This window comes from Tenrec ecaudatus, chromosome 1, assembly GCF_050624435.1.
Source record: "Tenrec ecaudatus isolate mTenEca1 chromosome 1, mTenEca1.hap1, whole genome shotgun sequence".
Classification (NCBI taxonomy): Eukaryota; Metazoa; Chordata; class Mammalia; order Afrosoricida; family Tenrecidae; genus Tenrec; species Tenrec ecaudatus.
In genome coordinates, this window is record NC_134530.1 from 117,142,202 (window position 1) to 117,158,320 (window position 16,119).

A 16,119-nucleotide genomic window follows, 5' to 3' on the forward strand; every position below is an offset into this window, starting at 1 on the left:
TAATATTCTCAGGTGAAAAAAATGCTTCTTTTATTCCTGGAGAATATTTCTACTCATTCTTTCAGAAAGAATTGGTAAAGTCAAGGTTTGGCTTCAAGGATTAAAAAGGCAGTATATATACAGACCTTTTCTCCTTTGGGTCCTGGCATCCCAGAAAGTCCTGGTTGACCTTGATTACCCTAAGAAAAAGATAGATGAATAGAAATTTCTTATATCATTCGTACATGCTCTAATACTTCCAATAGATATTGATGTACGATATTCTGAAATGAAATATATAATTCATTCTATAAGGAGGTGGTTTTTTTCAGGTACATCTCGTGTTAGTTTGTGTGTTTCAGATGCCATCATTAGTAACACTGCTCCCAGGTAACGGTTCACTGTCATGTTTCCAGTTACAAATATTTACCCTATATCCTGGAATCCCTGGTTCTCCACTAGGTCCCATCAATCCAAAATGTCCCTATGAAGCAAAGCAAAGATGAGTGAGACTACAGATAGTGGTTTGAGGCATTACATTTAAGCGGCTTTTATTTAAATTGTTCCTTTTAGCCTTTTCACGGTTTGAAATTCTGAAATGGCGAAAAACCAAGAAAACAAAATGCAGCTTTAACTTTCCCATACTTTTCTAAACCACAGAATCCCATTAAAAACAAAAACAAATCCTCTGGTTTACTTCTGACAGGAACATCTGCAAGCATATTAAGAGAAATGCTTTTGGTTGTCAGAATCTTTCCTATGCATACACATGCAAGATCTTTGATAAAATACTAGCCAATAGAATTCAATTGAGCATCAAAAATTAATGCACCACAATCAATTTGTATTCATACCAAATATGCAAGGATAATTTAATATTAGGAAAACAATGAAACTAATCACATAATCAAAGAAGAATCATATGATTATAGCAGTTGATACAGAAAAGCAGTAGATAGAATTCAACAGCCATTCCTGATAAAAATACTCAGCGAAATAGGTATAGAAGGAACATTTCTCAACATAAATAAAAGCTATATATGCGAAAATTTCTCAACATAAATAAAAGCTATAAAAGTCTCCCTCTCATTGAATCAAGAGAAAGCTAAATCATTTCCTCTTGGATTGGAAACTAGGCAAGGTTGCCCTTAATAATCATTTTAATTTAATATAGTTCTGGAAATTTTAGCTAGAGCCACAAGGCATCAAAAAGAAATTAAATATATCTACATAGGCACAGAAAACTATATATAGAAGACCCCAAAGTGTCAATTAAATGATTGCTCAAACTAACTGAAAATATTGGTAGCATGGAAGGCTTAAGATCAACATACAGAAATCAATTAGTCTTGTATGTCAAGGGCAATAATACTAAAATATATTAAAAGAACAACATAATTTAAAATGACGTCAAAAAAGATAAACCATTTAGGGGTAAATATTATCCGATTTATAAAAGATTCGTACAAAGAAAACCACAAAATACTCCTTCAAGATACCGAAAGGAACTTACACAAATGGAACAAGTGACCATGTTACCAGCTAGACAGACTAAATATTGTGAAAATGTGAACATTACCAAAATTACTTTACAAATTCAATTGCAATTCAGATCCAAATCTGAGACCATTTTCCAAAGAAATGGAAAAACGAATTACCAACTTTATGTGGAAAGGAAAGAAACCTAGCAAAAATGAACCACTATTAAAAAATAAGCACAAAGTAGGCCTTTCACTCTGAGACCTTCAAGCCTATATTATAAAGCCACAGCTGTCAGAGCAACCTGATACTGGTGTCATGATAGATATGAACACCAATGGAGCCGAATTGAAAACCCAGAAATACCACGAAGTCCCTATCAATATCAATTTTTGACCCAAAACCCCACACATTGAATGAATGAAGGAGAGCCATTCTTACACATGATGCTGAAAAACTGGATCTCCACCTGCGAAAGAATGAAACCATACCCATACCTGACACCACATGCAAAAAGAAATTCTAGATGGATCAAAGGCATAACTACAAATCACACAATTAGTAAGACCATCAATGACAAAATAGGGACAAACTTACAAATCACAGACACACTAACAAACATAATAAAATATCCATATTATAGAAGACAAAATAAAGAACATTTATGCACAAAAATATTTCATTAAAGAGTCAGCATAGAACCCACATCTTGGGAAAAATATTCCCTTTAATACATTGTATAAAGGGATAATCTCCAAAATCTAAAGAAAACTATAACATCTTTACAAGAAAAACACAAATAATCCAACTTAAAAAATGGGCACCAGCCATGAATAGGCAATTTACCAAAGATGACACACAGGCATCTAACAACCATATGAAGAAATGCTCACTATCATTAGCAATAGGAGAAATACAAATCAAAACAAAAATGAGATATCATGTTACACCGACACTTTTGGAAAAATCAATAAAACAAAGCAGCAAATGCTGGAGAGGATGTGGATAGATAGGGATGCTTTTACACTGATGGTGGGACTGTTGAATTGCACACCATTAGGGAAATCAGTATAGCGTTTCCTTAAACAAATGCAAGTACTTTATGATCCAGAAATCTCTCTCCTGGGTATGTCCCCAAAGGCAATGAAGAATATAACACGAACAGACATGTGTGCACCTATGTGCAGAAATTTCTACAGTAGCAAAACCATGGAAATCAACCAAAACCCCAACTATAGAGGACTGGATCAACCAGGTGTGGTACATTCATCCTATTGAGTTGTGTGCATCAATAAAAACAATGATGACTCTCTAAAATAGCACAGGACATGGGCCTTAGCTTAGCCTTAGCTTAGCAAAATCAGTCAGTCTTACCAAGATAAATAGTTAGCGTCACCATTACTAAAAGGAAAAACAAAGACGATGAAATGTGGTTTATACATTCATAGACAAAACTTTGACTACCTGCAGATGCCAGGGACAGGGGTGGGGATAGGGAGAGGGGAGGGATGTAGGGGGTGTGCGTGCGACAAAAATGGAGGGTTTAACAGGAAAAAATAAACAAAACTTTGAAAAATGCATAAATAAAATAAAACTTGCTTCACTGAGAGAGAGATAGCCTTCCCTAATTCTCACCGCTCAGATCTAACTATTGGTCCGAACGGCTAAACAAGGCGGAGAAGTAAAACTGCCGTGGAACGGCGGTTTTAAGGGCATAAAAGTTCATTTCCAATATTGAAAAACCATAAATGAAAGATTAGTAAATGCAATCCGGGCACATTGAAAGAATAATGTAATCAGAATTATGTGTGGTTTATGGTAGGAATTTAATGGTTGATTCTACACGTGGAGATCTAGCATTGCATTTCCTTCTATTGACCCAAAATTGGCGAGGAAACCTGGAATTACCTAAAGGGCTGTGTAAAACATTTTGATAACTCCAACATCTATCTGTTTTCTTTTTTCCCAAGTTTTATTGGCATATACTGCACATATCACAAGATTTAACTGTTTGATCATATTAAGATTTGTGCAGTCATAACCACAATCATAGAAAATCATAGAAAGCAAACAATTAAACAAACAAGCAACCTAACAACAGTGAACTAGAAAACTTAAGGCCCAGGGAAAGCAGAAAATGTTAAAACTGAAACAGCTTTAAAGTGGGTCAAGTGGGAAGTCAAGTGATAGAGTGTCACATTTTAACCCGACTATGTCTGCCATCACTGACTTTACAATGCTCTCGGTATGGTAGCAAGGCTGTCCACATCCCTGGTCTGTGTCAGAAGGGATTCAGGTGAGATTTGATCCATGGATTTTGGGCTTCCACTGTCACCCATAGCATTCTGCCAACTGAGGGTTCATAAGTTTAGCACTGACACGATTCCCTCCTTTGGATCTGCATTTTATTATTTGCATTCCTTGGATCACACAAGCTGGTGTGGACTTCCACGTGGACTTAGTTGATGCCTCACTTACATGGCTGTTTGTTTTAAAACAAGCCTTTTAGAACTCAGAGGCTATTCTGTCGGATAGCCAGGCACCATCTGGTTTCTTCACTACAGTTTACTATAGCACCGATATCTTCCGTGATCTCTTCAGGAAGGTAAGTATCAAGCAGGCCCATGTTATAAGAACTAGTTCTTATCTTGGGGCTAAAATTGAATGTGAGCCCCTAATCCGTTCATATGTTTGTGGCTTCTATAGGCATCAGATTCATTTTAGAGACATCAATATCATTTTAGGATAAAAACATTATAAATAATCTCCCTGGGACATAAGTCATTCTATTGATAATATCATAAATCTTACCAACAGTATAGAATTTAAATCACAGTTGGGAGAAGGAAATCACACAAGTATAGGCCAGCTTCAGACTGCAATAAATGAACTGTTGACATACAGATCAAACTCTTAAGTGACTGGACACCTTTTATACAAACAATGGGGGTAGTGGTGATCAGATGAAACTTTCAATAATACTCATTAAGACAGAATTATGCCTACAAGATTAATACATGTCATAAGAAAGCAAGGATTGTATTAAAATAGTAAATACATGGTAGTCCTGAACTAATATTTATTGGGCACCCTCAAAGCATGGGATCTTAACCACAGTCAAAAGGGTCCAATTAGGAACATAATAATAGGCTTATTTCCCTTTTGGGTTCAATATAAGTATTTTTAAACATTTATTCCCAGTAGGATATTTCTCATCCTGGCTTACCTACAGACAGTAATATAATTGCCTACTGTGAGACATACATCTTGACTTGAATTTCCAGTAAAATTTGCTTATCACTCTTGTAGGAATGTCTGTAGATTTGGGGTGACCTCAACACAATGTTATATGATAGCAACTGAATCTTTTGCCTCTCCTCGCCTCTTGAGAAACTGCCCCCAGCTGAGGTGAGGTCTTCTCTGTCCAAGTGGTTTTTAAGATGTGCTTATAAAGGGGAAGATACATGGTTGATGGGTGCTAGGCAGGCGCTCTACCTTGTTGATTGGAAGACCAGTTTAGAGGATGACGTGATTTGAGAGTAGAAGCCTGACTTCTTGTCTTTTTTTGACTGACTGATTTCACTCAGCATAGTGGTTTCCATGTCCTTCCATGTCATGAGGTGTCTCATGGTTCCATTGTTGTTTGTTAGGGATGCACAACATTCTATTGTGTGTTTGTAGCTAAGTTTATCCGTTCTTCTACTGATGACCATTTGGACTACTACCAGCTTCTGCTATTGTGAACTGTGCTACAATGAATATTTGCATTGTGTCTTTTATTTCTTGAGGGTATATGGCCAGCAAAGGTATTTCTGGGCCGTGTGATATTTGTATTCCCAATTGTTTTAGGCATTGTTATATCACTTTCCACAATGGGTGGACGTATTAAAATAACGGCACCGATATGTAAGAGTTCCAAACTCTCTATATCCTCTCCAACATTTGTCTTTTTCTTTTTAAAAGGGCTATCACTGTGGATCCAAGGTGATATCTCATTGTTGTTTTGATTTTTATCTCCCAGATGGCTAGTGATCAACAGCATTTCCTCATGTGTGGGCTAGTCTTTGAATGTCATCCTTTGTGAATTGTTTATTTATGTCCTCTGTCCACTTCTCCATGGATTTTGTTCCTTTTCTTGCTGAGATGCTGCAGGTTTCTACAGACTTTAGTAATCAGTCCTTTGTCTGTTGTGTCATCACTAAAGATTTTTTCCATTCCATGGGCTCTTTACTCTTTCGATGTGCATAAGTGTTTTATTTTTACTATGTTGTCTCTTTTGTCTTCCACTTCCTCTACTATATTTGGTAGTCTCTGTATGTCCTGCAATAGGGCCCTTATGTTTGTCCCAATTTTCTCATTGATAATCCTTATTGCTCTGGGGTTTAACCTGTTACTTCCCATAATAAACCCCATAATCATGAGCGTTGCTTGTGTGTTCTGTATGACCACTGAAATGAAGTATAAAGCCCAGTTGAAAAGTAGAGACTCCTGTTTGTGAAGCAGAACAATGGGATAAAGAAAAAGAAAGTAACATATATTTCAAAATACTTAACATAAATATATTCATTTCAGTGGTCATACAGAACACACAATTCCAGAGTTAAAATCCAAGTTTTTTAGATGTAATACAGAAAATGTAAAGTAGAAACAATAAGATGCATTAAAATTTATCATATAGATACACATTAAAAAGATTAATTAAAATGGTAGTAGAAGGCATGTGAGGAATATGCGTAAACATTTTTTAAAAGTAAGTATTCTTTTATAGATAGAAGTTGTCAATAATTTCATCTTGGTTACATCCACCATCAATGCTCATGGAAATAACAGTTAATAAATCAAACTATGTATTGCATTGGGCAAATCTGCTGCACAAGATCTCTTTAACGTGTTGCAGAACAAGGAGGTCACTTTGAGGATGAAGGTGTGCCTCATATGTATGTGAAAACTGGACACTGAATAAGAAAGACCGAAAAAGGATCAGTGTATTTGAATTATGGTGCTGGTGAAGAAATTGAAAGGGACTGCCCCAAGCCAACAAATCTGTCTTGGATGAAGTATAGCCAGAATGCTCCTTACAGGGAAGGATAGATATTGTCTCACATACTTTGGACATGTTATCAAACTAGACCAGCCCCTGGAGAAGGCCGTCATGCTTGATGAAGCAGAGGGGCAGCAGCAAAGAGGAAGGCCCTCACTGAGATGGCTAAACACAGATGCTGCAACCATGGCCTCAAACCTAAGGGCGATTCATGAATGGCCCAGGACTGAACAGTCTTTCATTCTGTTGTTGCTGTGAGTTGGAATCGATTGGAGGGCACCTAACAACAACAACAACAACAAACCCCCAAGATTCTTTGATAGAGAAAATTCAAAGTAGAAGAATGTTATTGGCAATATTTTTTGGATGTATCAATTCTTATATGCTTAAAAAAATTAATCACACTTGGTAAATCTTTTTTAAACATCAAAGCCACAGACAGAACTAGTGGCAAGATCAAAAAATGGAAGCAAGAAAGGCCTCGAGGAGTGAACTGATACTGAGGGATGGAGCACTTCCACGAGCCTGCGACACACCTTCCTGAAATGATTGTGCCAAGTGTGCCAAAGGCTTTAGTGACTTTCTGCATTTGTGACATTTAAATGGAGACTAGAAAATATACATGCATTTGGATAAGTTTACAAAACAACCAGGGAACTAAATTGGATAATTTCTTAAGCATTTTGCCATCTGTCTCATACTGTGATTTTCTAAATGGGTCCAAATATACCAGCACTATAATTTCACTGTTATACACCCAGGAGTGTAATAGGACTTATTGGACTTACAACCAACATCATGAAAAATTCATGGAAAGATTGAAGATATAATGGGATGATGTATAGGTTTATCACAGCCGGTGGAAAAATAATTTCTAGATAAAGCATGTTCAAACATATAGGTAAATATAATTTCAGAGCAATTTGTCAACCATGAGAATATAGTTTTATACAGATTTTGAATCCTGATTTGAAGTCCTGGCCACATACTTTCTCTTTTCATCACTAGCAGACATAGATCTAGTGAGTGAAAGTAAGGGATCGATGTAAAAAGATTCTGGCCTAGCACACTCATGCATACATTGCACGTGTCTCGCAGCGGCATTTCCGTAAGTGGATTTCAGCCTTATTTTGCCCAATAAATAGTCTGAAAATGTTACTTTCTATCCTATTTGAATAATGAAAATATAAGCTATATTCAGGAAGTTATGGATCAAGTTTGGTAGTACACTGGTCCAAACCTTATAAAAGCCAAACTCGCCACTATCGAGTCAATTCTGAGTCACAGGGACCTTAGAGGCCAAATTATAACTGCCCCCTGTGCATTTGACAGGAGCAGAAAGCCCTTTCTTTGAGCAGCTGGTGGTTTCAAACTGCCGGCCTTGTGTTTAGCAGCCCTATGCACAACCCACGGCACCACCAGGGCTCCCAGTGCCCTGTGTAACTGGTGGTCAACTGGTGGTAATACTTGCAATGCCCTGGAAAAGAAATCATGGAACCTGGATTTGCTCTGGGGTAACTGTGGCCAGGCCTGAGAGCAGGCAGTGCTTTGTTGCTGATCTGTGTCCAGGTACATGTCTGAGACAGGAGGTAGGAGGGGCAGAGGGCAACACACAGGGCTGGCACAGCCAAATCTTATGCAAGGCAGAGGGCCACGCCGGATGGTGCAGCTTGGCGGAATGTGTCACCATTCACTGTCTGGGCCGCAAAGACCATTTGACTCCTCTCATGCCTGGTTTGTGTGTCTGTCTGGCAGGAGTTTCAAATGGTCCTACCATCATTTCGGGTCAGCCAGATGGTGGGTGCAATAGGTGCGCTGTACTTCCTGGGCTAAACCGCCCTAGCAAGGGGTGTTTCCTGGGTAGAGAAGTAGCCTGACGAGAGGGCAGCATTGGAGTAGGGCTGTTTTAGAAACTGGGAGCAGGCTGGTGAGGGTCAGCTGCTGGGAATCAAAGCTCCACGTGAATAAATACTCAGTAAAAACAAAAGCCTTAAAATGAAAATAGTTGAGCAGAAAAAGAAATTGAAATGGAATTCATCAACATGTCCCTAAACATTGATGTGGGGCACTTACGAGCACAAAGCATAGGTGTTTTGCAAAAACATACCAGGTGTGTTATTTGTGTAAAATATAGTAAAGTTTCCGACATGGAGTTGTAATCTGATTTTTTAACCTCATTTCATATTTTATTTCCATTTTCAGTTTCCTTTCCCTTCCTTTTTCATGTCCAGAAACCACTAAGCCACTTAAGTACTGCGGAATGCTTACAATTCTCCGTATTCCATGGAGGTAGATTATTTTCAATGGAACGACTGCCTTCTCTGTAAAGTTAATCAAGGACCACAGTGTTAAGGACAAGGATACATTTCTTTTCCATCCGCAGTGACTGCGTTCTGGACACATATCAAGCACTCACCACAGCCCCTCGCGTTCCTCTGGCACCCTTCGGACCACTCTTCCCAATTTGCCCAGGAGCTCCTCTGCTTCCCACTTCTCCCGGGGGTCCCATTTGTCCTTTTTCACCCTGCAAATGCCATTAGTAAGACAGAAAGTAGGAAAAACCGAATGTAGACTTAGACTAAATAACGGTATCCTATACCTGAGTGGTTCCAGAGGCCATGCTGTAAACACGATTCTATATGTAGTAACTCTGCTTTAGCCATTCTGCAGACCAAAAATGACATACTGCCGCCACGCAAGTGTTTGTAAAGATAAAATGGAAAGAAATCTTGGAAAGCATAGATTAAAGAATAATTTTAGCAGAGCAAGCCGGGGATAGTGGTGCTCATATGGAATTCCACATAACTGAGACTTCTATTTTGATTTTCATCGCTGATTGATTGTGAGAGAGAATAGGCCCTACAGAGAACTTCCATTCCACAAAGATCCAAGGAAGGTGGAAGTTTCCTCTGTGCTGTTCTGCACATGCAGCCGCATCCCTCACTGGCTTGGAATAGGTCTTCAAAAAATATACTTAACAGTTTTATACAATTTTACAAGCTGCTGAAACTGGTTCCCTTCCGTTATCCATTAAACAGACTGATCCTTTTCTAGCACCAAAATAGAACTAATTCAAGCAATATTTATTCATCTTAGGACACTGGAAACTGCTGTCCCATTATTAATAACGATGCCGACACAGAGGACACTAAAACGGTGCCTACATTCAGTCAGGACATTTTGCATTACCGTAGGATTAAAAAGCTTTAAATACTTTTTTGGTGTGATCTCTTGTGATCACCAATCAGACCTTATTTTATTATTTCAGCAACGCAAGCGATTGCAGAAACGTGTGCCGTTCAACGTGCGACAATGATGTGAGACATCACATTAAGTAAGATTTAATGATATTCCAGTAGCGTGGTTATTTTCATGGGCAAGAATGGCAGCTAACATTTGCCTTATTCATTTTCACTCTCTTTTCCCTTTGCTTGCTGAAAGATTCTGAGAAAGCTGGGCTAGCTGTATAGTAGTATAAATTTTAAAATGGGAAAAATCCTAAAATGGAAGTTTGGGAAGTATAATAAGATGTGAATTGAAGTTAATTCTGATAATTATATTCATTTGTAGTACTATGGAAAGTCTCTTATTCGTCTCACTGTTTAAACAAATTACCAATTACAAATAAAAAGATTTTCATTCTAATGCACTAGAATTTTACAAATATACCCAGTGTTTATTAGTAAAATGTTAAGTACAGAAAAAAATTTTTTTTTGGTTTGTGGTTCTTAGTTGATAGATTTGAAAACTAAATTACCAACTGTTACAAATTGGAGGAAGATAAGAAACCTATTTTTTAGTTTCCATGGTCTACTGGAAATGTTTTTAGCTGTCAAGGAAGAAAAGCAAAGATGTTGATTATTTATAACTGGAGATTTTTTTCTTCAAATAATTAGGTAATAACTATTCCTAAGTGAGATTAAATATTAATTTATACAAATGTGATCTAGTCGGCCAAATTTATAAGTCTTTATGACTTTATTATTTTAATTCCTTTATATATATGAAAGTTGGTCAATGGAAACAGAAGAAAAATGGATGAATTTGTGTTATGATATTGGTGAAGAATATTAAAAATAGCATTGTCAAAAAAATACCATGGCTGCCAGAATCATGAATGAATGTCTTAGGAAAAATACTATCAGATTACTTCTTAGAAGCAATACTTTGGACAAGTCATCAGAAGGGATCAGTCTCCGGGGACTGATTTTTCGTTTGGCAAAGTGGAAGGTCAACAAAAAGAAAGCTCTTCAGTGAGACTGATGAACCCAGAGGCTGCAGCAATGGGCTCAAGATAGCCTTGTCTGGGAGAACGGTGCCGGATCCAGCGAGGAGTGTTTTGTTCTGTTGTAGATTGGGCTGCTATGAGTCACAACTGGCTTGGTGGCATCTCACAACAATATAATTTTGTGCAGTGAAAATTAAAGCAGTGTATGAAACTCAGCATAAACTGTTATGAAACTGCAAAAAACAAACAAACCCCAAAATATGTAAAACAAAATTACCTTTTTTCCTGGATGACCTCTTTGTCCTGGAATTCCCACAATTCCTTCAGGTCCCTAAACATTAGGTATAAGAAAAGAAATCAGTGGTTAAAAGGAAAGATTACATGGATATGATACATGTTCAAAACATATGGCTTGAATACTTAATATATCATATAATATACTGAGTAATGGTCACTTTCCAGCCATACTATCTTTGTTTAATCATTTAACTAAGTCTTGATGACTAGAGGCATGCCTATTACTAGCTCGTATAATTCACACTAGTTCCTTCGAAGGGAGGATGGTTGAGACTTTATTTTCATACTTTGGACAGGTTAAGCGAGGCTGGTCCCTAGAGAAGGGCAGCGTGCTTGGTGGAGGGTCCATGTCAAAGAGAAAGATCCTCGGCGAGATGGATCCAACCAGTGGCTGCACAAAGGGGTTCAAGCAGAACAAACAAGGATGTGGGAGTGAGTCCAGATCAGGCAGTGTTTTCTTCGGCGGAACGGATCAAGGACACCTCACCACATCAGTGTGCCCACACACGCTGGCCGTGAGAGACAACATTACGCTAGCCTTTAGGGAGGTGACGCTAACCAAAAGGATACTTGTTCAAACTCAGGAACTGCTAGATGGCAGAAATAGGAGGCGATCTGCTTCTGTGAAGGCTTCCAGTCCCGGAAACCCTGCAGAGCAACCCTATCTGCTCTGTGCGCTCAGCAGAAGTACACTTGACGGCGGTGGGTTTTCAGGGGTTAGGAGGCGATCGGTTTTAGTAGATATCTATTTTAATTAGCAGGACTGCAATGGAAGGAAACCCACATATATCCATTTTACAGAAGTTCGGTGAACTACAGAGAAAGGTGGGGCTTTCTACTCCCATAAAGAGTTACAGTCTTAGAGACGCACCCTGTCTGAGAAGGTCTCTATGAGCTGGGATGGGCTCCATGGCGGTCAGGTGTGTGTTTGGTTTGTTTGTTTTTAAATGAGCTCTTGTGAGCTTAACACCTTGTTGAATGAGTAGGATTACAAAACATATGATTACAAAATAGGTGATGGCAATATCTTGGAGTAGAAAGGATTAAAGAGGCTCTTTGATCTGTGGTAAAAAGGAGAGAAGTGAATACAGAAAGAACAAGGAGCTAGTCATGTGAAATTATATTACATTGATTAAAATAACATGTAGGTTTTAATATCTATTTTGTTTAGCCGAATAGCTGAACTACGTTAGAGGTCATATGAATTTGCATATACATCGAACAACAGTTAAGCACTAAGGAGATCCACAGTACACCAGGCTGCAAGTTCTAAAAGGGCAACAAATTAATCACAGCATTCCTTGCGTTATTTGGAAAAGATGGAAATCTCAAATTGTCCCCCAAAGTCTGGCAAGCAGCAAACATGATGTAGACAAGAAATACATTGTGGTTTACCACTGTGCTCTCTGGGCGCTTGATAAATATTGGCTGAATGAATAAACAGATACCTAAGGAAATGACTCATGCCCTGCGTTCCTGCGCAAATCCTCTTCTCGTTTCTGACAGGTAATGAAGTAAGAGGCCAAAGTCGCTATGTTCTAAGCAACACATGATATTTGTTCACATGTGAGGACTTCTTTGGGATTAATCAGAATTTAAAGAGAGAGCGTACGGGTGAAAATTTTTTTAACACCAGCTGCTCCAATTTCATCTTTTGGCTTATACACCTAATAGCTGGAGAAGCACAGGTAGGTTATTTAACATCTAAACGAATATTCTACATTCTGCTGATACTACTTCATTGGTGTGTAACAATGAGTCAATGGGATAATGCGTGTCAAGCTTAGCAAGGATTTGGCTTTTAATGAAGGACTCAGTAAAAGTTACCTCCAAATTTCTTGAAGAGTTTTACACCTACTTTCAAATATATATTAACAGGTGCAATGCATGCACATGAACCCTTCATGCACTTCAAGAAACAGAACACACACACACACACACACAGTACAGACATACACCCATCCAAATATATGGCTTTCCCCCTCACATTCATGTAGAACAATTATCCCGAAGTCTTTTATTGCACACATGTATAAATTTATATTTCAGTTTTTATATATTTTTGTAAGCAATATATAGTTATTTTCAATTTTATGGTAAACATCAAACAGCACCACACTATGTGTATTATTTTCATTTTTTTCATATTGAATAATATTTTATTTTAGAAATTATTAAGTTTTTATGCTATTTCTATACTTATATGGTTGTAATTCCATAGGTCACAAATCTATCCTCCCAGTCTGTCACTTGTTTTCCTACCTTGAGTATTAAAAAATTGATTGACTCAACTTTTTAATTTTACGTAGTTATTAAGTATTTTATTTTTCTTCCTGCTTGTCTTATTCCTTTAATGTCTTTTTAAAAAGATCTTTTTGCTTCGCCGGGTGAGCTCATAAAAACTTCTCTTAAAAATTCTCCTAGAGTACATGACTGTTAATTATAGCATTATTCATAACAGCCCAAAAGTGAAACCATCTAAATGCCCATCAATTGATGAAACAATAAAGCAAGGGTTGTATGCACATATAATTGAGTATTAGTCATGAAGAGAGAAGAAGTCCGGATACATGGATGAGCCTTGAAAGCATTATGCCAAATGAAATAAGTCAGGCAAAAAAGGCCAAATACCACATGCCCGAGTCACATGTACCAGGCCAGTGGTTATCTGGGATGGGAAGGAGGGAGGGGGTAGGAGTCACGGCTTAGGAGACACTGAGTTTCGCTTTGGAGAAGGACAGTGTTTAGGGCGCCAGGACATATAGATTATTGCTTTGCCGCTGAATTGTACACAGGAAAATCGTTGGACTGGCAAACATTTTGTTAAATACGCCTGCACACTACAACTGAACAAGGGAAAGGAAAGTCCAGACAATGCAGCAGCAGCAACAGAAAAGGTTTCTTAAAGTTTATGTTTTGATTTTTACAACTAGGGCCTTCTCCTCAAGTCAACCCTGACTCATGGCGGCTCCTGTGGGCGTGAGACTGTCCCTGCTGATGGGAGTAGAAAGCACATCTTTCTCTCGCGGAGGTGCTGGGGGTTTTGAACTGCAGACCATGCAGATCACTGTCCAATGCCCACCCACTGCGCCGCTGGGGATTCTCTATTCAAATCAGGCCTTCTAATCAAATTAGAATTTGTGTGCATGTGTGTGTGTATTTGGATAGTCAATTGTTAGTGATGTATTCATGTATTGAATAAGTTCCTCATTTCCTTACAGATCTGCAATGCATAGTCCGATTATCAAATATCAAGTTTCAAAATATACTTAGATAAAGTTCTAGCTTTTTCCACTGTCCTATTTATTTATCTTTGAATCCTTGTGACAGTGACTTAGTAAGCCTAGCTTTAATAGTAAATCATGCTATCATGTAGGGAAGGATTTTCCCCATTCCCTTTATAACTTGTTTTTTAAAACAATCTTGATATTGGACCTTTAATATTCCATATATATTTGAAAAGCACTTTTCTTTAATCAAGATCTATAAAAAAGGCCAGCTGGGCTCTCGGCCCCACCCACCTCCACCTCACCTCGCCTTGTTCCACGCTGTGCACGGACCTGGCTGGTAAGATCATGGCCAACCAGGCGAGTGAGGCAGAGACCCCAGGCGGGACACTTGACACAACGTTTGCTCATGGTTCTGGGATTGGGACTGGGTGCAGCGCCTAGTGACACATTGACTGATCCCTATTTGGTGAAGAAAGAGTGTTTGGAACAAATATGGGATGCTGGGTTCTATAGCAACCATGTTGGCCCTTGAAATGACCAGAGAGCAGAAAACACCTATGGAGGATGGTGAGTTTAAGAAACGGAGTCCCTAAGGACACTGTCAGGCCGGCATTGCCCTTACCTGTCTCCCCAGACCTTCTCTGCATAAGAAATAGCCGTCTAACCTACCAAAGCCAGGTATTTATCTGTCTCTATCCAACAGAAGGAAACCATATGAATCCACTTGCTCTTCCAAACCCCAAAAACCTGAACCCCTGATACTGCTAATCACACTTAGGATCTCATTTCCAGAGAAGCAGATCCTGCGAACAAGATTTTTGACTTGGTATTGTATGTGAATGGATATTCTGGACATGTAAGACATGGAAACAGGACCAAACAAAAAAACCCAACCTATTATAGGAGGGAAAAAATAAAATCAGGGCTCCTGGGGGTAGGGTGTGGGAGGGAGGGGATAAAGGGGAGTTGTAATTGAGGAGTTCAAGAGGAAAGAAAATGTTTTGAAACTGATAGTGGTAGCAATTGTACAATACTGCTCTATGTGATTGAACTACGGAATGTTATATCAGTAAGAGTTCCCAATAAAAGGATTAAAGAAAAAATCTATAAAAACATTCTATCGTGATTTTGACTGGAATTACATTGAATTTATAGATATGTCTAGAAAATGGACAATTTTGTTTCTTCCTAAGTATAAAAATAAAAAATCTCTTCATTTATGTAAGTCTCTTTAACAGATTCTAAGGCGCCTTGGTGGCATAATCATTATGTGTTGGGCTCTGATCCGCATGGTTGGTAGTTCAAAGCAGCCAGCAGCCCTGTGGTAGAAAAACAGGTCTTTTTACTCTATAAATAGTTACGGTCTGGGAAACCCACTGGGAAACCCACTCGGGGTCACTAAAAGCCAGCACTCACTCAATAGCAGTGAGCTTGGGTTTTGGTTTAATAAACTGTTACAATTTTCTCAATGAAATTTTGCAAATAGTCTCAAGAGGGACCAAGTTCAAATGGCATAACGGTTTGAGAACACTGCTATATATCCTACTTGGCTATCTAGTGACTGGAGTTTTAGAAAGTTGTAAGTGGTCATCTAAGGTGCACTCCCGATCTGGAGGAAAGAAGAGGGATGAAAACAGAAACACACATGGAAACTATTAGTCCACTGGACGACTGGGCCGCACAAACAGGTTTCCATTACCAGGAAGCCAGAAGAAGCAGAGGGTGCACATGGCATGGCTCTAGGTCCAAGGTGGTGTGTGGGAAAATGGGTAATTTATTCTCTCAGAGCATCAAAGGGATGCACTTTTGGATCCTGGTTTCCATTGAATGGATTGGATAGGCAGCCATTAAAGCCAAAGAACAGT

The 16,119-nt window shown here is 38.5% G+C and overlaps 1 protein-coding gene across 2 annotated transcripts in view; it reads right to left on the reverse strand.

Moving 5' to 3' along the window:
• COL24A1 (collagen type XXIV alpha 1 chain) overlaps nucleotides 1-16,119 on the reverse strand; it is a 400,055-nt gene that overhangs the window by 104,699 nt on the left and 279,237 nt on the right. For both annotated transcript variants that reach the window (XM_075557916.1, XM_075557926.1), the window contains exons 38-41: nucleotides 11,005-11,058; nucleotides 8,916-9,023; nucleotides 410-463; nucleotides 126-179 (exon numbers count right to left, since the gene is read on the reverse strand). In XM_075557916.1, the coding sequence (XP_075414031.1) occupies nucleotides 126-179; nucleotides 410-463; nucleotides 8,916-9,023; nucleotides 11,005-11,058 (270 nt within the window). The remainder of the gene's footprint in view (nucleotides 1-125; nucleotides 180-409; nucleotides 464-8,915; nucleotides 9,024-11,004; nucleotides 11,059-16,119) is intronic.